Below are 26,547 nucleotides of genomic sequence, written 5' to 3'. Positions count from 1 at the left end.
AGAGATCATTCATTTATCTGATGTTTATACCAAATTACATTGCCCATACATAAATACAGTTAATCAGTATCTGAATATTTTCATAAATCATTAGTCAAGCGCTTACAACATTTGAATAATCTTTGATGAGCACTTCATTCTAAACTACCCAACCAAGTGACGTTATTAGGCCCTGCAGCTAATTTCAACCACGTTTGCACAGCACTTTAAAATAACATCATACCAAAGACCTGACCACTGTGGGAACTCTTAGGCTTTCCAGAACTATGCAAAAACACCAAAGCCCATCGAAATAGAAAAGAAACCGCGCAAATTGTACAACTTGGTATTTCCTATTTTCATCTTCTCATGACATCAATCCGGATTGTAGCACGTGAGTAAGGCCTTACAATCACCGGAATATTACTGCCCCGACCCGCATAGAACAAACTAGACATTCAGGTTGGGTTCACTAACAACTGTGTGGGGTGGCGGCTAGTGGCTCCTCCGACAGCACGGGCAATTATTAACAACCACGTCTCTCAACACTTTGAACTCTACGACTTGAACTCTTGCAACACTTTCGCAATATCCGACGCCTGACCGGGATAATTAAATGCATACTACGTCCTTACGTCTCCAAGACGGTTGAACCTTTAGCGCAACCAGTTGATACTTGTACTCGCTCACCGGTACCGTTGCCCGTTCTGGAGTCTGTCTTGTCTCCATTCAGACCCCTCGGATACTATCCTAGGCTGGCGCATGCTCCTGTCGGCAACCCTCCAACAATAAGCCCCTCGTGGGCGCGATCGATCTCTCCCGATTCGCTTCCGCCGAGTTGTTAAGTCATGGAAGACCCGATCCCAAAGGCCAAGAGCCATACCCGTAACTCGACTCGATCCGACGACTTTCCTCAGCCATCCGATAATGCCCCTGGCATTTGCCGAATATGTCGAGGCGAAGGAACACCAGAGGAACCGTTGTTCTACCCGTGCAAGTGCAGTGGTAGTATCAAATATGTCCATCAAGATTGCTTAATGGAATGGCTCTCGCATTCGCAAAAAAAGTATTGCGAGCTTTGCAAGACATCCTTCCGATTCACCAAGCTATACGCACCCGACATGCCCCAATCGCTTCCTGTGCACATCTTTATTGGACATATGGCAAGATATCTTTTACAGAATGTTCTCGTGTGGCTTCGTGGAGCTATGGCCATTAGTGTATGGCTATGCTGGTTGCCTTACTTTATGAGAACCGTCTGGTCCTTTATGTTCTGGATCAGTGACGAAGGCTTCGGCAACTCTGCGGCGTCTCAAGTCAACGGAACCTTGCCATCCTCTGGAGCTGAAATATCCTCGTCAGTTTTGGATATTGATACATGTCCTTCGAGCCCCTTATTTGCGCCCACAACCACCTCGGCCTCGGCTGCCAAGGCGTTGTTCGACGGTCTATCAGACCAGAATATTAGCGATTTCCTTGTACGGCTCTTCCTAGGGAGCTGGGGGTTCTCTGGCAAGTCTGATCGATCCGGTGCATCTCTTGAGTCTGCCAACACCACCGCTTCCGGTATACCGCCAACATTGCTTGGGGAAGTAGTCTTCTTGAACAATCTTACTCGCAATCCCACAATCAATCGAGCAGTAATTTCAATCCTCGAAGGCCAGATCATCACTATTCTAGTCATAGTATGCTTTATTTTGGTCATACTGGTGCGGGATTATGTGGTCCAGCAACAACCGGAGATGCGTGCAGCAGCATTCGCAGCTCCCGAAAACCCTTTGGCGCAACAGGAACCAATGCTAGTTCGACCTGAGGATGTGGAAGATTTACCTGGCCCGGATGAGTCGGACGACGAAACTCTTGATACTGGAGAGCCCATCGCGAGCGCCAACGATGTTGAATTCGCTGTCGAGGTCCAAGCCGAAACACGTCGACGCAGGCGGACAAACTCTGAGCTCGCACTTCCTGAGGGTCTTGCAGCAGCCGGATATTTGGCAGCAGATGCTGGCAACCTGCCCACAGACATCAGTCCTGCCGAGGAACGTGCTAGTGTCTACGATTACCTCCGTATCTATCGCCAAGCCGACGGTGACCATGAAAGAATTCTAGAAATCATTCACGAAGAAGGCCTTGAAAGAAAACTGTCCTACTGGGTTGATGTCACTCAGCGGGCTCTCCGAGAAGGAGACGATACTCCTGGTACCAATGTTCAGCATGGCACAGACTCTATTCGAGGGCGTGCAGGGAGCTTTGGTTCTACTGCTGCCAGCTCCTCCAGAAAGGCTTTCACGCCTGGCTCTGATGAATCTCCCACACCAATGGATGCCCCTGGCGAACAGTCCTCTCCCAAGGGCAAGGAAAGAGAACATGTGCCATTTCTCTCTGACACGGAATTTGAGACGGTACCTTTTCTACCTGGATCAAAGTCAACCATTACCCGACCTCGAGCTGTCTCGGATGGCCCTCAGCTGCAGGATTCTGTAAACCCTTTGGCCAATAATAGCTGGTCATTTGCTGGACTACCCCCTACTGTGCCAGACGAGTCGCCATCTGATGAGTATCGCCATACCCAATCAATTTTCGCTTCTGAACAGAGCAAAAAATCGGTCCATGATACTGCGGACGAAGCTGGCCCTTCTAACCGACCTGATGTCCCACACAATGAGCGAGACAATGTCCACCGGGCTGAATCGTTGGATTCGCTTCCATCGGACCCGCAAAGACCCCAACAAGCCGACACTGACCCAGCAGCCGAAGAAGACCGACCTGCTGGCTTGGTCAACAGAGTGACAGATTTCATGTGGGGTGATCTGGACGAAGCTCAACAAGAAAGGCAACGTGCACTGGCGGCTGAGGCTGTGGCTGCGGCTGGCCACATCGCCCAACTTGACGACACTGATGGCTGGGAAACTGAGCTTGAAGATCCTCACCCCGAGGTCCCACCTCCTGAGCTTGGTGTAGCTGAGAATCCCGAAGACCCTGAGGATATGGGCGACGCCCCTGGCGCAGGACTTGATCAAGAAGCCATGGAAGACCTCGAAGATTTTGAAGGCGTCATGGAGCTCATTGGTATGCGCGGTCCTGTCGCAGGCCTCTTCCAGAATGCCATCTTCTGTGCAGTCCTCGTCTCTGTCACAATCTTTGCTTGCATTTTTGTCCCCTACAATTTCGGACGTGTCAGTGTCTGGATTCTTGCCAACCCTATGCGCCTTGTCCGCTTGGTATTCGAGTTCTCAAAGCTTTTGCAAGATGCAGCTGTAATGGCAGTTGGATTTGGTCTGTGGGTTGTCATCAACCTTATCGATATGTTTACCGGTTTAATTGGTGGTTTTATTGGCGCCCAAGTCCTGTTGGCGAGAAAGGCCTCGTGGTCCCTGTGGACCAACGCTGGTTCACGGGTTCTGGACTACACTTTTATGGATATTCCCATGTCTGCTGCAGAGATGCAAAACTTTTCCGCGATCAGCCATAGTGCACTCATCTCTGTCAAGAGCAACATCGGCACCCTCTTCACAATTGTGACCAAATCCGTGGGTTTCATCCTTGGCGGCCACTTCTTGAATAGCGACTTGTCCATTGAGTCCGCTACCTTGGCAGCCGATATGGCCTGGGCCAAGCTGGTTGATATTTCGTCTGCACTACTGAAGCCAAATTCATGGGTTATCAATCTCAGCGAGTCCGAAGGGTCTCTCCCCATCAACCCCGAGTTGGCCCATTGGTCTGGACTGGACCGATTCTGGGCCATTTCAGCAGGTTACGCAACACTGTTTTTCGCTGGTGCACTTTATCTCAGGCGTGGAAGCCCATTCTCGCGAGGACACATCCTGCAAGCCTGGGAAGCTGGTATCATCGATACTCTACATCAAGCGAGTGGCATTATGAAAGTCATCATGATTATTAGTATTGAGATGCTTGTCTTTCCACTTTACTGTGGACTTCTCCTGGATGGCGCTCTGCTCCCCCTGTTTGAGAACACAACATTTAAGTCACGTCTCCTTTTCACCTACAACTATCCTCTTACTTCGGTCTTTGTTCACTGGTTCGTTGGTACTGGATACATGTTCCATTTCGCACTCTTTGTGTCTATGTGTCGCAAAATTATGCGCCAAGGTGTTCTCTGTGAGTTTCTTCCAGCCCTTGACGAAATCTTTGACTAACATGAACAGATTTCATTCGCGATCCAGATGATCCCGAGTTCCACCCCGTACGCGATGTTCTTGAGAGAAACCTAACCACTCAACTTAGGAAGATTCTCTTCTCGGCCTTTGTATACGGTGCTTTGGTCATCGTTTGTTTGGGAGGCGTTGTGTGGGGTCTCTCATGGACGGTCCCTGGAGTCCTCCCAGTTCACTACTCGTCTAATGAACCAGTGCTCGAGTTTCCAGTGGATCTTTTGTTTTACAACTTCCTCATGCCGCTTGCTGTTAACTTCTTCAAACCAGGTGACGGACTTCACGCTATGTACACGTGGTGGTTCAGAACCTGCGCCAGAGGATTGCGACTCACTTATTTCCTCTTTGGCGAGAGAAAGATTGACGAAGAAGGAAGCCTGCAGCTTGGAGACACCCATGAACACCAAGAGCCCCCCTGGTACAAGACCTTGTTCTTGGAGTTGAATGCTAGGTACCATGTCGTACCCAAGACCTGGACCGACTTTTTCGATGGCGGTGATGCCAAGCCTAGGACGCCTCTTAATAACAGCGAAATTCGGTCGCTTACTCGCCACAAAAACCACCTGAAGGAGGCAAACCAACTGGTTGAGAGCGGACATTTTGTTCGGGCACCTGCCTCGGATCGTGTTAAAATCCCAAAGGGCAAAAAGGTTTTCCTTGAAGTCGACGAACATGGTCGAAGAAGCGACGGGCAGGACGATGCCGATCTTTACGCCAGCAATCAGTACCAGATGGTATATGTTCCACCAAACTTCCGGGCGAGGATATTCCTTTTCATATTTTTTATCTGGATCTTTGCGGCCGTCACAGGCGTCGGCTTTACCATCATCCCACTAGTGTTTGGTCGACGAATGTTCACGATGTTGATTCCGCAACATATCCGAACCAACGACATTTACGCATTCAGCATTGGCGTTTATCTATTGGGAACTGCAGCCTATTTGGTCTTCCATCTTCGCAGTGTTTGGACAAAGATCCAAGATGGGTTCTCGGCTGTCCGTGCGTCCCTCACTGCTGGGGATCTTGAGCGCCGGACTGCTGCGGTTTTGTTACAAGGAGTTAACCTGGTATATGCCTACTTTTTCCTTTACATTGTTTTCCCACTTCTGGTCTCGGGACTTATGGAGTTATATCTTGTGCTCCCTTTGCACACCTACATGCACCCCCCTACTGCAGAATCCGTTCAGGCATCAAGAGCGGGAGGCCCTGAAGCAAGTCGTCATACGGTCCGCGTCATTCAAGCCTGGACACTTGGCTTGCTGTACTTGAAGCTCGGGGCTCGAATAGTTACAGCCATGTTCCCGGATACTCGCCTTGCTCTTGCTGTTCGAACAGTAACTCGAGGTGGTTGGATGCGCCCTGACACTAGCATCTTGACCCGAGCTTTCGTCCTCCCTGGCCTGGCGATTGCCGGAGCTGCCATCTTTGGACCACCGGCAATTGCCGGTGTTTTCATCAAGTATAACGTGATCCAGGGCGTTCAGCCTGGAGAGAATGAACTGGTAGAGGCTGCACGACTTGCAATTATATACCGACATTCTTACCCAGCTGTAGCGCTGTTTGCGCTGCTAGTTAAGAACACGATTGGGCTGGTCAAGGTGTTTAACGGCTGGACCGCTCGCATCCGCGATGAGGCCTACCTCATTGGGGAAAGGCTGCATAATTTTGGTGCCGCTGCTGCAGGAGCGGGAAGGGTTAGAGGTGCATGGAGAGCGGGAGGGGCAAGACTATGAAGCGAATATGAAGATTGGAGGATATAATAGACATCCATTAGAGATTATCTGGTGTTTTAGCGTTGGTTGTTTAATCCATCATCATTATTAGAGCGCACGAGAGTAGGGACGGCATATGTCACTGTGCATTTGGGATGAAGCCACAAACATGTTACCCTGCACGAGAGTGGGTATCGTGACTTGAGACAAGACACATTAAAGTATTGATTCGTTCAGATGACCTTTTGTGTGCTGTTGTGTATTGGGAAAATGCGTCTTTTTATTTGTATTACCCTGATCCCGGCCTGTCATTTTGGTATCAGGGAAAGCGGTGAATATGTGTGCATCATATGGATCAATGCTAGCATCTATTGATAGCCCTCTTGTGAAACCCGGGTCTTAGACAGATGGCAGATCCCTGTCAATCTCACAAAAGGACAATGCGTGACCCCCAGAGTGATGCACATAATAAAGTAAAAAATAAGTGAGAAATATCGATGTACTGCAAGACATGGATCTACTAGTCTAGAACACCTGGGTCTGATGCCAACGCATACATAGAGGTCAAGTCAGGCACAAAGAGTCATAGGAGAGTCACGTGTATGCATCTGTGACACTTGATTGCTGTCCAATAGTGGGGTCCTCAGAGGAACGAAAACGCTCTTGTTGCCCATGGTTGCCAGCTACCATGCCTATATAGGCATAGTGCATGATGCTGGCGTAAGGAGAATGGGGGGGCTGGTTGGTCTGTGTCTGTGTCTGTGAGGTGTCGCATCAACAGAGAACGAGGGTCACAGGCTAAACATTCAACATTCAACAACCTTTTGACAACCCGCCGCGCGACGTTTCCTATCCATGGAACTTCCGCTCTCCAGCGGCCGCGACTACTAACCGACAAACAGCAGATTTCCAGCATTCGCCGTACTTTGGTTTAGACTCGACGTGAATACGGTTGCGACTCGGGCTCATTCACATTCAAAGTCTCCCAGTCTGTTCCCCTTCTGATCAACGCTGGGTCCTTGAGAATCGGTGAGCGACATCTGCCCGCCACCTCGCCCAGGAACAGGGCGACTGACTATGGCGACAGTTGCGCAGTGACACCATCAAATCACTCAACGAATCCACCGGCGACTTTTATCATTCTTGTATTTCGTATTATCGCCTGCGCCACCTTTGATCCCGTCCCCGATATTTCTTCGACAACGATCATTACCTCCTTTTCGGCTGTGTCAATGCGATTAACCTCAACAACCACCACAACCATATACCCCATATCTACCACCCAGCATGGCTTCCGAGCCTCCATCGTCTCCGCCAGGCGCCGGGGCTACCGTTGAGGATACCCTTGGATGGTACAAGTCGCAATATGAACAGCTAGAGTCCGAACTCGCCGAATTCAGAGATTCCAGCAGAGAACTAGAACAGGAGCTAGAAAAGGATATCGAGCGAGCAGAGAAGCAGGAGCGTCACCACCAAGAAAAAGCCGAGACTTTGGGATTTGAAGTGGAAGAGTGGAAGGTATGTCATGGACCCCATTCACAGCCTGAAGATAAATATGGTTTGCTTGGACATTTGGCTGACTCTACCGCTTTGCTTGCGTTGCACAGAGGAAATACAGGGAATCAAAGACCGAGGCTAGCGCATCCCAGAATGCGCTCGAGAAAGAAATCACAACCCTTCGAGACACCAACCGAACTTTGCAATTGAAGCTGAGGGATATCGAGGTTGCCAACGATGATTTTGAGCGACAGGCGCGCAACACCACGTCATCCTTGGAGGACATGGAATCCAAGTACAACCAAGCGATCGAGAGAGCGGTGATGATGGAGGAGGAGATTAAGATCGGTGAGCAGGAACGTGAACAGCTACGTATCGAGTCACAGCGCCTGCGTGAGGAACTCGGAGACCTCAAGATCGAAGCCGAGCTTCTCCAGGACAAGTTCAAGAAGCAGGAGTCTAGGCATTTGTCCACCATCTCGACCGACCTTTCGGTTCTTGCGTCACCAACTTTCGACGGCCATCCCGCCTCTCCCGGTTCTACCGCCAGTTCTCCTCTCATCACAACACCTACCGACTCCAAGTCAATGACCGAGGACGGCGATACTCTTTCCGAACTACCCGATCCACCTTCGCCTCCCATGTCTGATGTCTCTGCGCCTCTTCCCAAGGTAGCAGCTTCAAGGCCTTCGGCCCACCGCAGGACTGTTAGTCGCTCTCGTCTGCCTTCGGCCGATATCAACACCACTCCCCTGCCTCGTTCCAAGCCTCCTACTGCGACGACCCGCGCACCTGGCAGCCGCATCTCGACCGGTGGCACCACCACAATGCGCACTCCTGCCCAGCGAGCCGTTGGACCTCGCTCTGCTTCGAACAAGCTTCCCACCTCGAACTCGCTTACCCATATCCGAACCCTCACAGCGCAGATGCAGCGACTCGAAGCTCGCGTGCACTCAGTACGATCTAAGCTTCCCGGACCGACTCGCACGCCGCCTCGAGCTTCACCCAGGACCAATGTATACAGTGCCACCAACATGCCTGCCTCGATTACGATTAGATCTCGTAAGCGTACTAGTGGTTCTGCTGCGTCTTCTGTAACAGGCGACGATCCTACACCTACCAATATTCCAACATCAACGCCCAAGGGTAGCCATGTGCCCCGACTTAGCACGTCCGGAGTCAGCCGCCTATCGTTTGGACCATTGCCGAACCGTGGAGGCCCTGATGAGATTAGCAGGCCAAGCTCACGTGCTAGTACCTCGTATGCTACCTCGTACGCTCGACCACCCTCACGAGCCGCTGGCGAGGGAATTCCAAGACCAATTTCACGAGCATCACTTACAGGTGTACGAACACCCATGGGCCGATCTCGTTCCTCTATGGGATTCCACGGTCACTCGGCTAGCATCAGCAGCCATCTTGACCTAGAGGAACAGGACGAGGGCGAATTCCGAACACCAAGCCGCCGCGGTACATACTCAAGCCAAGGCGGCGAAGTCAGTGGTAGTGGTATTCCCATGCCAGCAACCCGCCGACGAAGCGGCAGCCGACGGATCAGCGCCAACACAATGAGATCCAGCGTCTCTGGACCTCCGAGAAAACAACTGAGCGACCTGGGAGAGACGTACTAAGCAGTCAATCCATATATAGATCTGCAAGTCCTCCAGGTCGCTCGTGCTTATTATTTTATTTTACTTTTACAGCGGTTCGAGCGGTTCACACAAATTGGTCGCATTTTACCCTCACATTTGATATCCGTTTCTGCAAAGCATATGGGTTGGACGGTTCGGCATGGTTTTACGGCTGGCGCTTTAAGACGGCGAAGACGGTGTTGGCGATGGTTACGGAATTCCGATTCTTGCTCTCTGGCAGACTCTTGTTGCTAATACTTCTGCTTCTTTGGGTACATGGGATTTCGGCACCGGGGTTTACGGAAGTTATGAAGACACGGATGGCATTTATCATTTATTATTTTTCTTTGTTTTACTAGAATGGAAAGGATGAGAAGGACAGGCCCGGCCAGGTGTATATCCGGATCACATCACATACAAGCTACACCGGCTGGGCCTGGAGAGACGGGGGTGTACCGCTCCGAAAGCGAGTCATCGACCGGGCAGATTTGCTTGGATGGTCTCTTTTTTTCTAAAAACGGCTTGCCAAAAAGGAGCGGGTAATACTGGGGAAGAAATCGATGCGAGGCTACACTTTCTTACTGAAGTAAGGTCGCTCGCGGGGGATAGCGGACATCAGTGGGGAGTCGTACGATGTCTGGCAAGGCTGAAGCAACGGCCCGCGGGCTAGCTCTAGAGGCCCTGGACCATTATATTTTGAAATACTTATTTCTTTTGTTCGAGACGGAGAGAGAGAGGCGTAGACACAGATTGTGGAGGCGTACGATACACATACATAGCTAGTTTACTGTACAGTAGTATCTTACTTGGCTTGAGATCTGGGGAAGATGAAGCCCAGACTGGGTACGCCCAATACATACTTCAAATTCATGCGGTTTAATTATGTGTGAAGTACATTTTGTTTAAACGGTTTTACACAAGAGATTTAGGTTTGTTTGTGTGATTGTGAGTTTATGTTACTGCGATATTCAGACTCAATTGGCATCTCTGAGATGCGGTTGAGAGGATAGAAGACGTTGAGCCGAGATAAGTCGGTAGGAGTAACGGATGCAACCTTGACTGGCCGCTGGAAGCATAACAGACAAAATTAGTAGGCCAGCTCATGCTACTTGGAATCGGCTTCTTAGACTACCTATTTTTACACCGTAACTTGGGAGGCTAACGTTTCTGCTACAGTATCTAGAATGGTATGGAGATATCAAACTACGCGGTTTTAACCGACTCAACATAATGTGTGTGTGTCTCAAAAGCAAGGATGTATACGGATCACGTATCGCCGAGCTTCGGCTCCGCCTATCCATCCGATTCCCTACTACCAAAGATCTGGGATCCAAACCAATGCCGGGAGAGCAAAAACAATGTTGGGGATTCGGTCGACGCCCGCGGATTGCGAGGCTGCGGCTCTGAAATTGAGGATCAAATGGAAGGGAAGAAAAAGAAAGAAAAAAGGAACCCCGAAAAACAAGGGGAGTTGTTTAATTGGACAGTGACAAGACTGGGATTGGGGAACTCAACAATTGGGGAGGAGGCCCTTTTTTTTTTCTCGTCGAGGGGGGTGTGATAATTAAGGTAGAGCGCTAGTGGGAAGTGGGGGGTATTTGGCTGTCGATATCGAAGAATCTTGGTGTTGATGAATCTGAGATGCTGTACCTTATCTTGCGTGGAATGAATGAGGTCTTTTGTTTCGTATGAGAGATTTCATAGATGGCAGTTAGTATGCACAGTGATGTTGATCTACGTAAGCTTGAAATGCTGGGGAAGAGACGTCTGCTTCTGGAGATGAGATGCCAAGACAGGGATGCTTGGGCAGGGGAAGTGGAGGTTAGGCTGAAGCTGTCTTGGGTTTAGATGAGGCTCAAGAACAGACAGACTAAGAGTTCGCGAAGTATCCATTTCATTGTACCTGGCCTTGAACGTTGGAATTATCAGGCTTCAAACTGATAACAGTATCGTTGCCAAAAAGATCAAACTGCAATTGATCACTTACAGTGTAGTTTAGTTGGTTCTTCAAACCTTCCACAGCAACCCCTTGTCCCTGAGCCGTGCTCTCGATCTCGCTCCAGCTCTGTAAAAGCTCAGGTCAACGGTACCGGATCACAGGAAGTGTCACGTCAAGCAAAGACGTCACCGCAAAGCGTTGGAGTCTGGCCGTCTCAACGCCGTCATGAGATATCCCTAACCCCTGACTGGTTCCCAACATGCGGCTTGCGTCTGTGGCTTTTGAGTCCTTTTTGGAGACTGATAGGTGATAACGGGTAGGGGTGTGTGTACATGGGATTAGAGAGATTCAGCCTTGGGGAGTGGGATACAAGGCTGATGATATGAGGACACCGAGGGATGAAGCCTCGGGGTTTGGGATAAGCATGAACTAACTTAGGTAATATGAGCTATCTGGTGTTGACATAATCCTGATCTCAAGTCAGCAATTGCGTACATATCTCGATGGTATGTGGTAAGCTGGAGGTCGGGTTCCGAATGTAAGCCATGGTGATACACATCTGGCGATACACCATGATAACAGAGCATATCCAGTACATAATCTCACTGTATCCAATTGAACAATTGGAGAATTAGCTGATGGAATTCATCATTGCATCACCGGATATTTAAACAAATGACCTTTGTAGTCATTATCCCATCTTACAAGAAGAGCACCGCTTACTCTCCCTGACGAAAAAACCTTTCGTTGTACCAAACTCAGTTGTCATGATGAGATCCCTTCTCCAATGATAGCAATCTCACCCTAGAAGAATGATATCACCCGGCTTCCGAAGCGGTTTCCGGCGTACTATTCGGTCTCCGTATGAAACTGCCTTTCTCAACCAACCCCAAGTTTGGACCACAACTAGCTAAAGCGTCATTAATTACCCATACCCCATCAATCAATACCCTGGAGCCGCGCCATGGCTTTACTGGGAATGAATGAGTTGACCTCTACTCTGGGCTGTCATGATGGATGTTGTGTGTGGTTGTTTACGGCCCCACCTTCACCCGCAGTGAAAAATGCCGGCCCCTCAACCTCTCAGCCTCTTAAGGGTCTGTTTGGGTGCCCCTCTACTGTATATCGGGTCTTGACAAACCCGACTCTCAAAAGAAAAGGACCTCAACTCCACTGTCTTGGACTGTACTGTACGACGATACAGTATGTAGTGACTAAATATTCCATTGGGGAATAGTGATTCCTCGTCTCATTTCACTGGATGACCCCAGTGCCCCTCTCCTCAGGGGGGTCGGTTTATGCCCGGGCTTGTCTCTTGTCTCCCAACAGTTCTAGTTTTCCACGTTTCTCTTCCCCGCCAGGTGCCGAGAGGAGCTTGCCAGGCTTGCCACCAGCCAACAGCAGTCAACAGTAGCAGGCCAACAACCCGCAAGGGGAAAAACGGGGTGGGGAAGGCATTTGCAGATCCATTGAATTGGTATCCATCCTTGTACAGAGTACAGTGCACAACGTTTGGACTACTGACGGAGGTATAGCTTCCAATTTGTACTTGTGTTCAACGTCTCCCACCTACTTTGCGTCTCTTCTTTCAAGAGTTCTTTTACTTCTCCTCACTCCTCACCTACAGTCGGGCAAACCAACAGGAAGACGAACAAGTCAACACTCTTGTTCCACCTACATAATCAAGTTCTTGGTCCTCCTCAGCCAGAACGTGTCTTCCTCTCCTCCACCTATCTTAATTTTACACTTCAACCCTTCTGTATTTTTAGCGCCTATACCACAGGGACACCTGTTTTCTCCCTCCCCAACAGCAAACCATTGTCGCCAGTTGGGTCCATTGGTTTTTTTCTTCGGTCGGAGCTACCCCTGCCCGTGATTGCCCTTGCGCGCCTGCCCGCCACTTTACTTTGACCGGCTCATGACGAACTTGGGAGAGACGATTCAAACTTGATCAATCTCCTCCATCTTTCGACTTTTTTCCTCCCCTCACGAATCTCCTCCATAATCTCTTCTCTCTTTTCTCTTTACACATAACGCAGCAGCCATGACTGAGATCTCAGCTGGTGCCCAGGAGGGTGCCAATGGGCGGTCGGTGCCCTATGTCAATGGCAAGCAGTCGTATGCAGAGAAGTTCAACATCGCAGACCACTTCATCGGCGGCAACCGATTGGCGAATGCTCCCTCGGGCAAGGTCAAGGACTTTGTTGCCCAAAATGATGGTCACACTGTCATCACAAACGTAAGCAATTCGCTTTGACACAAGATTTGGCAGATTTCTGTCAACCCCGCCAATTTTGTTGATGGCTCAACTAACACCGTCTTCTGCAGGTTCTCATTGCCAACAACGGTATCGCTGCCGTCAAGGAGATTCGATCGGTCCGAAAATGGGCTTACGAGACGTTTCGAGATGAGCGAGCCATTCACTTCACTGTGATGGCTACCCCCGAAGATCTGCAGGCCAACGCAGAATACATTCGAATGGCTGACCACTACGTCGAGGTTCCCGGCGGCACCAACAACCACAACTATGCCAATGTCGAGCTGATTGTCGACATTGCTGAGCGTATGAACGTTCACGCCGTCTGGGCTGGATGGGGCCACGCCTCAGAAAACCCCAAGTTGCCAGAGTCGCTGGCCGCTTCCCCCAACAAGATTGTCTTTATCGGACCCCCTGGATCTGCCATGCGATCACTGGGTGACAAGATTTCCTCCACAATTGTTGCACAGCACGCCGCCGTACCCTGTATTCCTTGGTCAGGAACAGGCGTCGACCAGGTCGCCGTTGACGACAAGGGTATTGTTACTGTTGCCGATGATATCTACGCCAAGGGATGCGTCACATCATGGGAAGAGGGTCTCGAGAAGGCCAAGGAGATTGGCTTCCCCGTCATGATCAAGGCTTCCGAGGGTGGTGGTGGCAAGGGTATCCGAAAGGCTACCGAGGAGGAGGGCTTCGAGGCTCTCTACAAGGCTGCTGCCAGCGAGATTCCCGGCTCTCCCATCTTCATCATGAAGCTTGCCGGCAACGCCCGCCATCTCGAGGTCCAGCTTCTTGCTGATCAGTACGGAAACAACATCTCCCTGTTCGGTCGTGATTGTTCCGTTCAGCGACGTCACCAGAAGATTATCGAAGAGGCTCCCGTCACCATTGCCAAGGCCGACACATTCAAGGCTATGGAGGATGCCGCTGTCCGTCTCGGTAAGCTCGTCGGTTACGTCTCTGCTGGTACCGTCGAGTACCTCTACTCCCACTCCGACGACAAGTTCTACTTCCTGGAACTTAACCCCCGTCTTCAGGTCGAGCATCCCACTACTGAGATGGTCAGTGGTGTTAACCTGCCCGCTGCCCAGCTTCAGATTGCTATGGGTATCCCTCTCCACAGAATCCGTGACATTCGACTCCTGTACGGTGTCGACCCCAAGACCTCAAGCGACATTGACTTTGAGTTCAAGAGCGAGGACACTTCCTCCAGTCAGCGACGACCTCAGCCCAAGGGCCACACCACCGCTTGCCGAATCACTTCCGAGGATCCCGGTGAGGGCTTCAAGCCTTCCAACGGTGTCATGCACGAGCTCAACTTCAGGAGTAGCTCCAATGTTTGGGGTTACTTCTCCGTCAGTTCTCAGGGTGGTATCCACAGTTTCTCTGACAGTCAGTTCGGTCACATTTTCGCCTATGGTGAGAACCGTTCTGCTTCAAGGAAGCACATGGTTATGGCCCTGAAGGAGCTCAGCATTCGTGGTGATTTCCGAACCACCATTGAGTACCTCATCAAACTTCTTGAGACAGAGGCTTTTGAGGACAACACCATCTCCACTGGTTGGTTGGATGAGCTTATCTCCAAGCGCCTTACCGCTGAGCGACCCGAGACCATGCTTGCTGTCACCTGTGGTGCCGTCACCAAGGCTCACATTGCCAGCGAGGCTTGCATGACCGAGTACCGAGCCGGCCTTGAGAAGGGTCAGGTGCCCTCCAAGGACGTGCTCAAGACGGTCTTTACCATCGACTTCATCTACGAGGGTTTCCGTTACAAGTTCACAGCCACTCGTGCCAGCGTCGACAGCTACCACCTTTTCATCAACGGCTCCAAGTGCCATGTTGGTGTCCGTTCCCTGAGCGATGGTGGTATCCTTGTCCTCCTCGACGGACGGAGTCACAGCGTCTACTGGAAGGAAGAGGTTGGTGCCACCCGTTTGTCCGTCGACAGCAAGACTTGCCTGCTCGAGCAGGAGAACGACCCTACCCAGCTCCGATCTCCCAGCCCCGGTAAGCTTGTCAAGTACTCTGTCGAGAACGGTGCCCATGTTCGTGCCGGCCAGGCCTTTGCCGAGGTCGAGGTCATGAAGATGTACATGCCTCTCCTTGCCCAGGAGGATGGTGTTGTCCAGCTCATCAAGCAGCCCGGTGCCACTCTCGAGGCTGGTGATATCCTCGGTATACTCGCTCTCGATGACCCTAGCCGCGTCAAGCAGGCTCAGGCTTTCGTTGATAAGCTTCCCCCTTACGGTGAGCCTGTCGTCGTCGGTGCCAAGCCTGCCCAGCGTTTCTCTCTCCTCTACAACATCCTCCACAACATTCTTTTGGGTTACGACAACTCCGTCATCATGGCCAACACCCTGAAGGAGCTTATCGAGGTCCTCCGCGATACCGAGCTTCCCTACAGCGAGTGGAACGCCCAGTTCTCCGCCCTCCACTCTCGCATGCCCCAGAAGCTTGATGCTCAGTTCACTCAGATCATTGAGCGCAGCAAGTCTCGCAACGCCGACTTCCCTGCCAAGGCTCTTAGCAAGGCCCTCCACAAGTTCATCGAGGACAACGTCGATGCTGGCGATGCCGGTCTTCTCAAGACTACTCTCGCTCCCCTGACCGAGATCATCGACATGTACATTGAGGGCCAGAGGAGCCGAGAGCTCAACGTCATCAAGAGCATCTTGGAGCAGTACTACGAGGTCGAGGCCCTCTTCATGAACCAGCCTCAAGAGGACGCCGTTATCTTGCAGCTGCGTGACCAGCACAAGGACGATATCATGAAGGTTGTCCACACCGTTCTATCTCACAGCCGTGTCAGCTCCAAGAGCTCTCTTATCCTTGCCATTCTTGAGGAGTACCGACCCAACAAGCCCAAGGCTGGAAACGTCGCCAAGAGCCTCCGCGAGACCCTCCGTCTCCTCACTGAGCTCCAGTCTCGACACACCTCCAAGGTTTCCTTGAAGGCCCGTGAGATCATGATCCAGTGTGCTCTCCCCTCCCTCGAGGAGCGAACTTCCCAGATGGAGCACATCCTTCGCTCTTCCGTTGTTGAGTCTCGATATGGTGAGACTGGTTGGGACCACCGTGAGCCTAGCCTTGACATCATCAAGGAGGTGGTTGACTCCAAGTACACTGTCTTTGACGTCTTGACCATGTTCTTCGCTCACGATGATCCTTGGGTGTCTCTGGCCTCTCTTGAGGTTTACGTCCGCCGAGCCTACCGTGCGTACCTCCTCAAGCAGATTGAGTACCACCAGGACGAGAACGACAACCCTCAGTTCGTCTCTTGGGACTTCCAGCTCCGCAAGCTTGGTCAGTCCGAGTTCGGCCTTCCTCTCCAGTCTGCTGCTCCCTCTACCCCTGCTACACCCAGCGGAGGCGAGTTCAACTTTAAACGAATTCACTCCATCAGCGACATGTCCTACCTCAACAGCAAGTGGGAGGATGAGCCTACTCGCAAGGGTGTCATTGTTCCTTGCAAGTACATCGACGAGGCCGAGGACCTAATTGGAAAGGCTCTCGAGGCTCTTGCTCATGAGCAGAAGCAGAAGAAGAAGAACACTCCTGGTCTGATCCCTGACCTCAGCGGTAAGCGCAAGCCTGCCCCTCTCAAGCAGCAAGAGGAGGAGCTCTCTGCTGTTATCAACGTTGCCATTCGCGACGTTGAGAGCCGCGACGACCGAGAGGCTCTCGAGGATATCCTCCCCATTGTCGAGCAGTACAAGGAGGAGCTCCTTGCCCGTGGTGTCCGTCGTCTGACATTCATCTGCGGTCACAGCGATGGCTCTTACCCCGGATACTACACTTTCCGTGGACCCGAGTACAAGGAGGACGACAGTATTCGTCACAGCGAGCCCGCCCTTGCCTTCCAGCTTGAGCTCGCTCGTCTCAGCAAGTTCAACATCAAGCCTGTTTTCACTGAGAACAAGAGTATCCACGTTTACGAGGGTATTGGCAAGAGTGTGGACACTGACAAGCGATACTTCACCCGTGCTGTCATTCGACCTGGTCGTCTCCGAGATGAGATCCCTACTGCTGAGTACCTCATTTCCGAGGCTGACCGTGTTGTCAACGATATCTTTGACGCTCTCGAGATTATCGGCAACAACAACTCTGATCTGAACCACGTCTTCATCAACTTCTCTCCCGTGTTCCAGCTTCAGCCCAAGGAGGTTGAGGAGAGTCTCCAGGGCTTCCTTGATCGATTCGGTATCCGTGCTTGGCGACTCCGTATCGCTCAGGTCGAGATCCGCATCATCTGCACCGACCCTCAGACTGGCGAGCCTTACCCTCTCCGTGTCGTTATCACCAACACCTCTGGTTACGTTGTCGATGTCGATATGTACGCCGAGCGCAAGTCGGAGAAGGGTCAATGGGTCTTCCACAGCATTGGAGGCACTCACGAGAAGGGTCCCATGCACTTGATGCCCGTCTCTACCCCTTACGCCATCAAGAACTGGCTCCAGCCCAAGCGTCACGACGCCCACGGTATGGGAACTCAGTACGTCTACGATTTCCCCGAACTTTTCCGCCAGGCTATCCAGAACACCTGGAACAAGGCCGTCAAGGCTCAGCCCAGCTTGGCTTCTCAGCAGCCCAAGACCGGTGACTGCATCAGCTTCACCGAGCTTGTTCTGGACGACAAGGACAACCTTGACGAGGTGAACCGTGAGCCCGGTACCAACACTTGTGGTATGGTTGGTTGGATCTTCAGGGCCCGCACCCCCGAGTACCCCAACGGCCGACGCTTCATCGTTATCGCCAACGATATCACCTACAAGATTGGTTCATTCGGACCCAAGGAAGACGACTTCTTCTACAAGTGCACTGAGCTCGCTCGCAAGCTCGGCATCCCCCGTATCTACCTGTCTGCCAACTCTGGTGCTCGTCTTGGTCTTGCCGATGAGCTCATGGGCCACTTCAAGGTTGCCTGGAACAACCCCGAGAAGCAGGACGCCGGCTTCAAGTACCTCTACCTTGATGACGCGGCCAAGACTCGTTTCGAGAAGGACGTCATCACTGAGGAGGTTACTGAGGATGGCGAGAAGCGACACAAGATCGTTACTGTCGTTGGTAAGGAGGAGGGTCTTGGTGTTGAGTGTCTGCGAGGCTCTGGTCTCATCGCTGGTGCCACCAGCCGCGCTTACAACGACATCTTTACCGTCACTCTGGTCACTTGCCGATCCGTTGGTATTGGTGCCTACCTTGTCCGTCTTGGTCAGCGTGCTGTCCAGATTGAGGGTCAGCCCATTATCCTGACTGGTGCTGCCGCCCTCAACAACCTGCTTGGTCGCGAGGTTTACACCTCTAACCTGCAGCTTGGTGGCACCCAGATCATGTACCGCAACGGTGTCTCTCACATGACCGCCAACGATGACTTTGCTGGTGTGTCCAAGATTGTCGAGTGGATGTCATTTGTGCCCGAGAAGCGCAACAGCCCCGTTCCCGTCAGCCCCAGCGTCGACAGCTGGGACCGTGATGTCACCTACTACCCTCCCCAGAAGCAGCCTTACGATGTCCGATGGTTGATCGGTGGTCGTGAGGGCGAGAACGGCTTCGAGTCTGGTCTCTTTGACAAGGACTCTTTCGTCGAGGCTCTCGGCGGTTGGGCCAAGACCGTTGTTGTTGGTCGTGCTCGTCTCGGTGGTATCCCTATGGGTGTTATCGGTGTTGAGGTCCGATCCGTGGAGAACATCACCCCCGCCGACCCTGCCAACCCTGACTCTATCGAGCAGGTCAGCAACGAGGCCGGTGGTGTCTGGTACCCCAACTCTGCCTTCAAGACAGCCCAGGCTATCAACGACTTCAATAACGGTGAGCAGCTTCCTCTGATGATCCTTGCCAACTGGCGTGGTTTCTCTGGTGGTCAACGCGACATGTACAACGAGGTTCTCAAGTACGGTTCTTTCATCGTCGATGCCCTCGTCAAGTACGAGCAGCCCATCTTCATCTACATTCCTCCCTTCGGTGAGCTTCGTGGTGGATCTTGGGTCGTCGTCGATCCTACCATCAACCCTACTGCCATGGAGATGTACGCCGACACCGAGGCCCGTGGTGGTGTCCTTGAGCCCGAGGGTATGATTGGTATCAAGTACCGCAAGCAGAAGCAGATCCAGACCATCATCCGCATGGATCCTACTTATGCTGGACTCAAGAAGCAGCTCGAGGACTCTAGCCTATCTTCCGAGCAGACCGACGAGATTAAGAAGAAGATGGCTGCCCGCGAGAAGGAGCTGTTGCCTGTCTACTCTCAGATCGCTATCCAGTTTGCTGATCTCCACGATCGCGCTGGACGCATGAAGGCCAAGGGTGCCATCCGCGATGTTCTCGAGTGGTCCAGCTCCCGACGCTTCTTTTACTGGCGTCTTCGCCGCCGTCTCAACGAGGAGTACATCCTGCGCCGCATGACATCCACCATCATCAGCACTTCGCACAACCAGACTGCTACCAAGGACAAGGAGACTCGCGACAAGTACTTGCACCTCCTCCGCAGCTGGTCAGCCATTGTTGATTGGGAGAAGGATGACCAGGCGGTCACTGAGTGGTATGAGACTGAGCGCAAGGCCATCGGCGAGAAGGTCGATGCCCTCAAGTCTGAGGTGCTGGCAGCTGAGGTTGCCAGCGTTGTCCGAGGCCACGCCAAGGCTGGATGGACTGGTGTTCGTGAGGTGATGAGAGTCATGCCCGTTGAGGAGCGGGAGCAGATTCTCAAGTACCTCCAGCAGTAAATGAGATGGAACACATAGGAGGGGTTTACGAAATGGGATGATTCCCTTGTTTTTTATTGGCGATTTATGTTACTCATGGTTCATGTCATGTCATAAGACGGTTAGAAATGAAGGATCATAGACGGGGGATTGTGTATGAGGCGTATGGTATGGTACTGGGATAGTTTCGATTGTTCATATCCAATTTATTAGTTCAACTTTAATTGTTTGTCTTTGAATGTGAAGTCAAGACTAGATGACACTGTTTTGAGGTTGGTCACTGAAGGAGTCACGACTCGTAGTTTGTGGTGTAGTATGTGAACCTTGGTCAGTATTATGTGGCTGTACCTTGACAATCCTTACGAGCAGCAACTATAGCAATAACCCCAAAGCTGGTAAGTATATTAAGATGCAGTATTACCATTAAAAGACGTAGAACATGTGAACATCAATTGCTAGTCTTGCGCCTCCCTTCGGTTCCGCCTCTAGAGGGACCTGTCATGCCCCGAATCTGATTGGCCAATTACACCAGAACATTAAGGAAAAGTTGGGAAAATCAGATAACCACGGTAGTACCTGCGACAGATTTCGGCCGACAGTTGTATTAAATAAGCTTGGATACCTTTCTTCTCTTTCATATAAACCAGATTCAATAACAACATATCTGTACATATCGTGTCGAAGAAAACATGTCGAACACAGACTCTCCTCAGACAAAAGAGTCTCACGACGTCGAGAACAATACACAACCGACCGAAGAAAAACAAAGTTCCTCTGCTTTCAAAGCTCTAGGATGGCTCGACCGCTTACTCGCGTTATGGATTCTTCTCGCAATGATTATCGGGATCCTGCTGGGTAACTTTGTCCCTTCTACCGGCGCTGCTTTGGAAAAGGGTAAATTCGTTGGTGTTTCGGTTCCTATAGGTGAGAAAAACACACTCAATTCCGAGTCAACTAATACTGATGATTCTGTAGCCGTTGGTTTACTCGTAATGATGTATCCCATCCTCTGCAAAGTCCGATACGAAAGCCTCCACGAGATCTTTTCCCAGCGCGACGTCTGGAAGCAAATCCTCTTTAGCATTTTTATCAATTGGGTCGTCGCGCCTTTTTTGATGGTGAGTTTCCATTCTCCGGATCTGTAAACATCACTGACTCGCAACAGCTCGGCCTGGCATGGGCTTTTCTTCCAGACAAGCCTGAACTGCGCGTCGGTCTTATCCTCGTTGGCCTCGCACGATGCATCGCCATGGTGCTGATATGGAACGGCCTTGCTGGCGGTGATAGTGAATACTGTGCTATCCTCGTGGCTATAAACTCGATCCTCCAGATGGCTCTGTACGCGCCAATGTCGGTTTTCTTCATCAGCATCATCAGTGGAGAGGAAGGCTCGCTCGAAGTGTCGTACTCGACCGTTGCCACAAGCGTAGCAGTGTTTCTCGGAATTCCTCTCGCTGCCGCCATTATTACTCGCTTCTCACTGCGCAAGCTAGCTGGACCCGAGTGGTATGAGCGAGTCTTTTTGCGCATTGTCTCTCCTTGGTCTCTCATCGGTCTGTTATACACCATCCTTATCCTCTTTGCCTCGCAAGGCCACCAGGTAGTTCACCAGATCGTGTCCGTCGTGCGTGTAGCGGCACCTCTGATCGTTTACTTTGTGGTCGTTTTCTTTGCGACGCTGCTTATTTCCCGGCGCGCTGGGTTTGGATACCAGCTTTCGACAACGCAGAGCTTCACAGCTGCGAGCAACAATTTTGAGTTGGCAATTGCGGTAGCAATTACTGGCTTTGGTCCAAGCAGCGATCAGGCGCTCGCGGCGACGGTTGGGCCGTTGATAGAGGTTCCGGTGCTTTTGGGGTTGGTGTATCTGCTCCGTTGGGTGTCTGATAGATGGAACTGGAAGATCTAGGCTTGTTGTGGGTTTGTAAAAACATACGATAGCATAGATCATGTCATCTCGTCCATCAAGGCGAGCAAATCCGTATTTCGAACCATGCAGTTGTCATTGGAAGAACATCCAAGAAAAGCACGCGCGTTGGAAATATCCGAATGGCCTTTGATTTGCGCAAGGATAGTAGCAGCCTCCATGCAGTGAATCTTGTCAATAGATCTCGGATGCTGCATCTCCGGTTGCATCTCCGGTTGCATCTCCGGTTGCATCTCTGGCTGTGGCGGAGGTTGTGGTCTAGGACAACAGCCTGACTCTTCAGTGCAAGTATTCATAGTCGTAGAAGGCGTAGGCGGCGAATACATCATGGGCTGAAAAGTAATAGGGGGATTATTGCTTGGACCACAGCCTTGAGGTTGACACTGAGGCTGAAAAACTGGCATGGGTCTCGAGGGGATGACAACAGGCGATGTAGCAGACGGCGTCGACACAGGCGTAAACGAAGACACACCAGTTTTAACAGCGGTCTTGCCGTCATGCCTCACAGCGTCAATATGAGCCTCGACTTCTTCGGGAGCAACACCCTTTGCAGCGAGCAATGCTCTTAGAGCCGCGTTCTCACCAGCCACAATCCTGGCTACGCGCTGCATTTCAAGGGTGGCCTGCGCATCGCGACGTTCGTACTCACGCACGCGACCCTGAAGATCGTCGAGTAGCTCACGTTGACGAGCGCGAGAACGACGTTGGTTCTCACGATTGAGGGCGAGAGACTCTGGGGTTCGCGCCTGAGGTTGTTAGTATGTTGAGTGAGTTTATCATGTATTTATTCGTACCTTGCGTGGCATGATGAAGCTATTGTCTTTCAATTGAGAGGAGTAGAGATTCAACCTCGGATGATGGACCAGATGAATTAGTTAGTTGAGAAAGATTCTTACAGCGACAAGTCTCAGAGTAATAGGTAATAGTTAGGTCCCACCCTGGAAAGAGAAGCTTGCATCTAGAGCGAAATGGGCAGCGAGGTATTCGTCAGCTCCTATTGTCGGCACTTGTGTCATTATTTTGTCTGTGTATATTTCAATTGATGCATGTATATCATAATTAATTATGATGCATTATGGTCATTAATGAGCTGTTCATCATAAGTTTTAATTACAGCGATTATTCGCCAACTAACCGCCATCATCGGATTACAAACCCCCTCCACAGCTTTTTTCTCCAGGTGGGTTCAGCACTACCCACTGCAGTTTAGCTAAACCGGCCCATCGGCAACTTCCATCTTTCCTCTCCATCGTCAACTTTATTCAATCAATTCAAACTGGTCTATTCCCCAAACACCAATTGATCGATACAGCAATCATGATCTGCAACACATGTCGCCGCGCAGCAATGCGCTCAACCCGTGCTCCTCTCCGCACCCTCCTCCGCATTCCCACAGCCATCACCCGTCTACCTACAACAGCACCTGCAACAACACCCCGTCGTCTCCTCTCAACCTCCATCCCTCGCTTCTCCGCCGCCGCTCAAGAAGAACCCGACCTCCCATCCATGAGCCCCGCCGAAGCAGCCATTGCCGAAATCCTATCCGAAAAGCTGTCGCCTACCGAATTGCTCGTCCAGGACGTCTCGGGCGGCTGCGGGAGCATGTACGCCATCGACATTACATCGCCTGTTTTCAAGGGCCAGACTATTCTCAAGCAGCAGCGCATGGTTAATGCGGCTCTGGGCGATCTTGTCAAGAGCTGGCATGGAGTTCAGATCAGGACAAAGGTTGCTTAAGCGGGGGAGAGATCACCGAGGATTGAGGAAGAAAAAAAGATATCTTAGAGGAAAGGGCCATGACGATTGTACGACTACAGATGGGGAATAAGCGATAGAGATCAGAGCGTTGAGAAACCATTTTTAACTGCACGAGACTCTAGCTTCTGCTACGGCCCAGAGAAGGACATAACTATTGTAAAATACGAGAGGGAAACGACTGTCTAAATGAAATACAGTGGTCCAGGATGATGAAGATGAGCTATATCAGCCAAGGCCAGCTAATTTGTGCATTCGTTATTCCCTAGTTGTTCGACATCAGAACTGACTTCAATCCTGTCGTGACACATCCCATCAGCCATTCACAGTAGACAAACAGGACCATACTTTGAATGGGTATATTAAACTTTTCATATTCTCATCTATTGCGCCAGCCGAGGCAAATCTCGACATCCCAATATTCCTGTCCACCTTTTATTCCATTTAATTTTTCTACAATTTATGTCTTGTTTACATTCTATTCACAATTAGCATAATATTCTTCTCAAGTTCAGAGACCAACATACCGCTCAACAGGTGTGAGACCAAGGAGGCTCATGCCGTTGTAGAGCACAATTCGGGCAGCATCGTACAGACCCATACGGGCCTTTTGGAGCTCATCCTCGCTGCCGACAATTCGGAGGTGGTCGTAGCTGGAGCTGAGGACGTGGGTCATCTTGAACAGGTATGTCAAGATGGTGGTGGGCTCCAGAGTCTTGAGGGTGTTTTGGACAACGTCGGGCCACTGGCTGAGAAGTCGGACAAGGTCCGTAGCGTGCTTCTCCTTCAGCAGGCTGTAGTCGGCGGTGGCGAGCTGCTCGTCGCTGAGGTTGACCTTTCGGCGGATAGAGCACAGACGAGCGTGGGCGTACTGGAGGTAAGGACCAGTGTCACCCTCGAAAGAGGTCATGACGTCCATGTCGAACTTGTAGTTGTTGATTCTAGTCTTGTCAGTAAAAAGTTTCCCATCAGTTTCGTGGTACATACCGCTTTCCAGACATGTCCTGGACCATAACACTGCTGATGCCGAGAATGTCGGCAACAGCCTCGGGGTTCTCAACCTGGGAGTACTTGGTCTCGTTCTTTCGCATGACCTCGTGCATCTTTTCGGCGACATCACGGAGGATATCGTCGAGGAACTTGACAGTACCCTTTCGGGTGCTCATACCAAGAACCATGCCAAAGTTGATGTGCTGGCACTTCTTGACAATGTCCTCGTGGCCCATAAGCTCAATAGTCTTGAAGAGCTGCTTCAAGTGAAGGTCCTGCTGAGAAGCAATAACGTAGATCATTTTGTCAAACTTGTACTTCTCCTGTCGGTTGAGGAGCTCGCTGATATCTCGGGTGAGGTAAAGAGCAGTGCCGTCCTTCTTTCGGAGAATAACCTTCTCAAGACTCTTGCCGGGCTTTCCAGCGACGTGCTTGGAGAAATCGATCAAGGTAGCTCCGTTGGCATCCTCGGTAAGTCCCTTCTCGGCGAGGATCTTGGCAGCCTTCTCCATATCCTCCTCGGGGACCTGGGACTCGCCACAGTACTCGTCATACTCAATGTTGAGGCGAGCGTACGTCTTCTTATAACGAACAATGCTCAGATCTCGGAATCGTCGCCACAGATCGACGGCCTCCTTGTCACCATCCGTCATTCGTCGGAAGTACTTTCGGGCCTGCTCATCCAGAGAGGCGGCCTCGAGAGCAGAGACATCCTCGCCGGCGTCCTGCTTCTCCTTGATCTTGGACTTTTCGTCAGACATGTCGCTGTTGATTCGGACGTAGAGGTTGAACAGGTGGTTGATAGGGTCGGCCTTGAGGGCTTCCTCGTCACCCCACTTCTCCCAGGCCAGAGCCAACAGACCGTACTGCTTGCCCCAGTCACCGAGGTAGTTCAGTCGCCTGACCTCCCAGCCAGTGCTCTCATGCAAAGAAGCGAGGAAACCACCAATGATGGTACTTCGAAGATGGCCAGCGTGGAAGGGCTTGGCGATGTTGGGCGAAGAGAATTCGACAATCATTCGCTTCTTGCCAGAGTTGGGGTCGCTGGGGTCTCGGAGACCATTGTAGGGGTTCTTGCCGTAGCTGGAGGCTTGCTTTCGGATCGTGGGAAGCAGCATGTTGGTGAGCTTGTCGGCCTTGAAGAAGAAGGAAATAAAGGGACCAGAAGCAGTGGGCTTCTCAATGAGGGGAGACTCGGGGAACTATATCGTTTGGTCAGTTATGGTCGACGGCAGAAACATAATGCGACTAACCTTGGAGGCCCATTCTTCAGCGAGCTCGCCAGGCTTCTTGCCCTTTACACGGAGAGCGGGCACAGCGAGGATAGCATCGCCCTTGTCGAGGGTCTGAGTCCACTGGATGGCGGGGTAGATAATGCTGGGATCAACGCCAGTAATGGGCGCCAGAAGACTTGTGATGTGAGATCGGTAAATGTCGACGGGGTTGGTGTCGGGATGACAGTTGGGGTAAGATTCGACCTTGTCGATACCAAGCTTCTGGAGCTGGTCGGCGAGGGCGTTTGCGTCAGTCGCCATTGTGTATTGTCGATATCTGGAGGAGGGGTGATGCAGGGACTGGTGGGTCGATGAGATGGAAAGTTGTATCAAAGACCGTCGCAATGGCAAAGAGGCTGTATATAAAGAACAAGAGGTAGAAGAAGAAAAAAGTGTGGATGGAGTGAAGCGCCGCGCGAGCATCAATGGCGATTCCGAGTGTGACTCAAGTGGGCTCAAGGGTTAACAAAAATGCTTTTGACTCTTTTCTTTCTTGCAGTAGAGGCGGGTCATTCGCTGCAGAGCTTCCAGCATCGGGCAAGAACCGCGGGGCACGGCAGCCTTGAAATTCCGCTCCGATTACCCCTCCAGCCTCGAGAATGACTGCATTTATGTGTGTCACCCTCACTGTAAGAACTGTAGATACTTGAGTCATGTATGACTCTCAACTTCGATCACGGAGCAATAATGTGATATCTGATATAATTTGATCA

At 51.3% G+C, this 26,547-nt stretch overlaps 7 protein-coding genes across 7 annotated transcripts; 5 read left to right on the top strand and 2 right to left on the bottom strand.

Moving 5' to 3' along the window:
• Nucleotides 1-827: 827 nt before the first annotated feature.
• On the top strand, nt 828-5,884 carry FPSE_01672 (uncharacterized protein; the record flags this gene model as incomplete). The annotated part of the gene is made up of 2 exons (XM_009254792.1): nt 828-4,098; nt 4,146-5,884. The coding sequence occupies 2 exons, from the start codon at nt 828-830 to the stop codon at nt 5,882-5,884; spliced, it is 5,010 nt and encodes a 1,669-aa protein (XP_009253067.1).
• A 1,266-nt stretch (nt 5,885-7,150) lies between these two features.
• On the top strand, nt 7,151-8,991 carry FPSE_01673 (uncharacterized protein; the record flags this gene model as incomplete). Its single annotated transcript, XM_009254793.1, has 2 exons — nt 7,151-7,381; nt 7,471-8,991. 2 exons carry the CDS (start codon nt 7,151-7,153, stop codon nt 8,989-8,991), a joined length of 1,752 nt encoding a protein of 583 aa, XP_009253068.1.
• Nucleotides 8,992-12,974: 3,983 nt separating this feature from the next.
• On the top strand, nt 12,975-19,909 carry FPSE_01674 (uncharacterized protein; the record flags this gene model as incomplete). The annotated part of the gene is made up of 2 exons (XM_009254794.1): nt 12,975-13,169; nt 13,259-19,909. 2 exons carry the CDS (start codon nt 12,975-12,977, stop codon nt 19,907-19,909), a joined length of 6,846 nt encoding a protein of 2,281 aa, XP_009253069.1.
• A 668-nt stretch (nt 19,910-20,577) lies between these two features.
• FPSE_01675 (uncharacterized protein) lies at nt 20,578-21,797 on the top strand (the record flags this gene model as incomplete). The annotated part of the gene is made up of 3 exons (XM_009254795.1): nt 20,578-20,812; nt 20,864-21,006; nt 21,054-21,797. The coding sequence occupies 3 exons, from the start codon at nt 20,578-20,580 to the stop codon at nt 21,795-21,797; spliced, it is 1,122 nt and encodes a 373-aa protein (XP_009253070.1).
• Nucleotides 21,798-21,835: 38 nt separating this feature from the next.
• FPSE_01676 (uncharacterized protein) lies at nt 21,836-22,621 on the bottom strand (the record flags this gene model as incomplete). The annotated part of the gene is made up of 2 exons (XM_009254796.1): nt 21,836-22,561; nt 22,610-22,621. The coding sequence occupies 2 exons, from the start codon at nt 22,619-22,621 to the stop codon at nt 21,836-21,838; spliced, it is 738 nt and encodes a 245-aa protein (XP_009253071.1).
• Nucleotides 22,622-23,132: 511 nt separating this feature from the next.
• On the top strand, nt 23,133-23,552 carry FPSE_01677 (uncharacterized protein; the record flags this gene model as incomplete). The annotated part of the gene is made up of 1 exon (XM_009254797.1): nt 23,133-23,552. One exon carries the CDS (start codon nt 23,133-23,135, stop codon nt 23,550-23,552), a length of 420 nt encoding a protein of 139 aa, XP_009253072.1.
• Nucleotides 23,553-24,081: 529 nt separating this feature from the next.
• FPSE_01678 (uncharacterized protein) lies at nt 24,082-26,095 on the bottom strand (the record flags this gene model as incomplete). Its single annotated transcript, XM_009254798.1, has 3 exons — nt 24,082-24,511; nt 24,558-25,762; nt 25,814-26,095. 3 exons carry the CDS (start codon nt 26,093-26,095, stop codon nt 24,082-24,084), a joined length of 1,917 nt encoding a protein of 638 aa, XP_009253073.1.
• Between the last annotated feature and the right edge of the window lie 452 nt (nt 26,096-26,547).

Source organism: Fusarium pseudograminearum, chromosome 4, assembly GCF_000303195.2.
Source record: "Fusarium pseudograminearum CS3096 chromosome 4, whole genome shotgun sequence".
NCBI classification, from domain to species: domain Eukaryota; kingdom Fungi; phylum Ascomycota; class Sordariomycetes; order Hypocreales; family Nectriaceae; genus Fusarium; species Fusarium pseudograminearum.
Note: the sequence above shows the minus strand (reverse complement) of the source record. Positions and strands in the feature narration are given on the sequence as shown.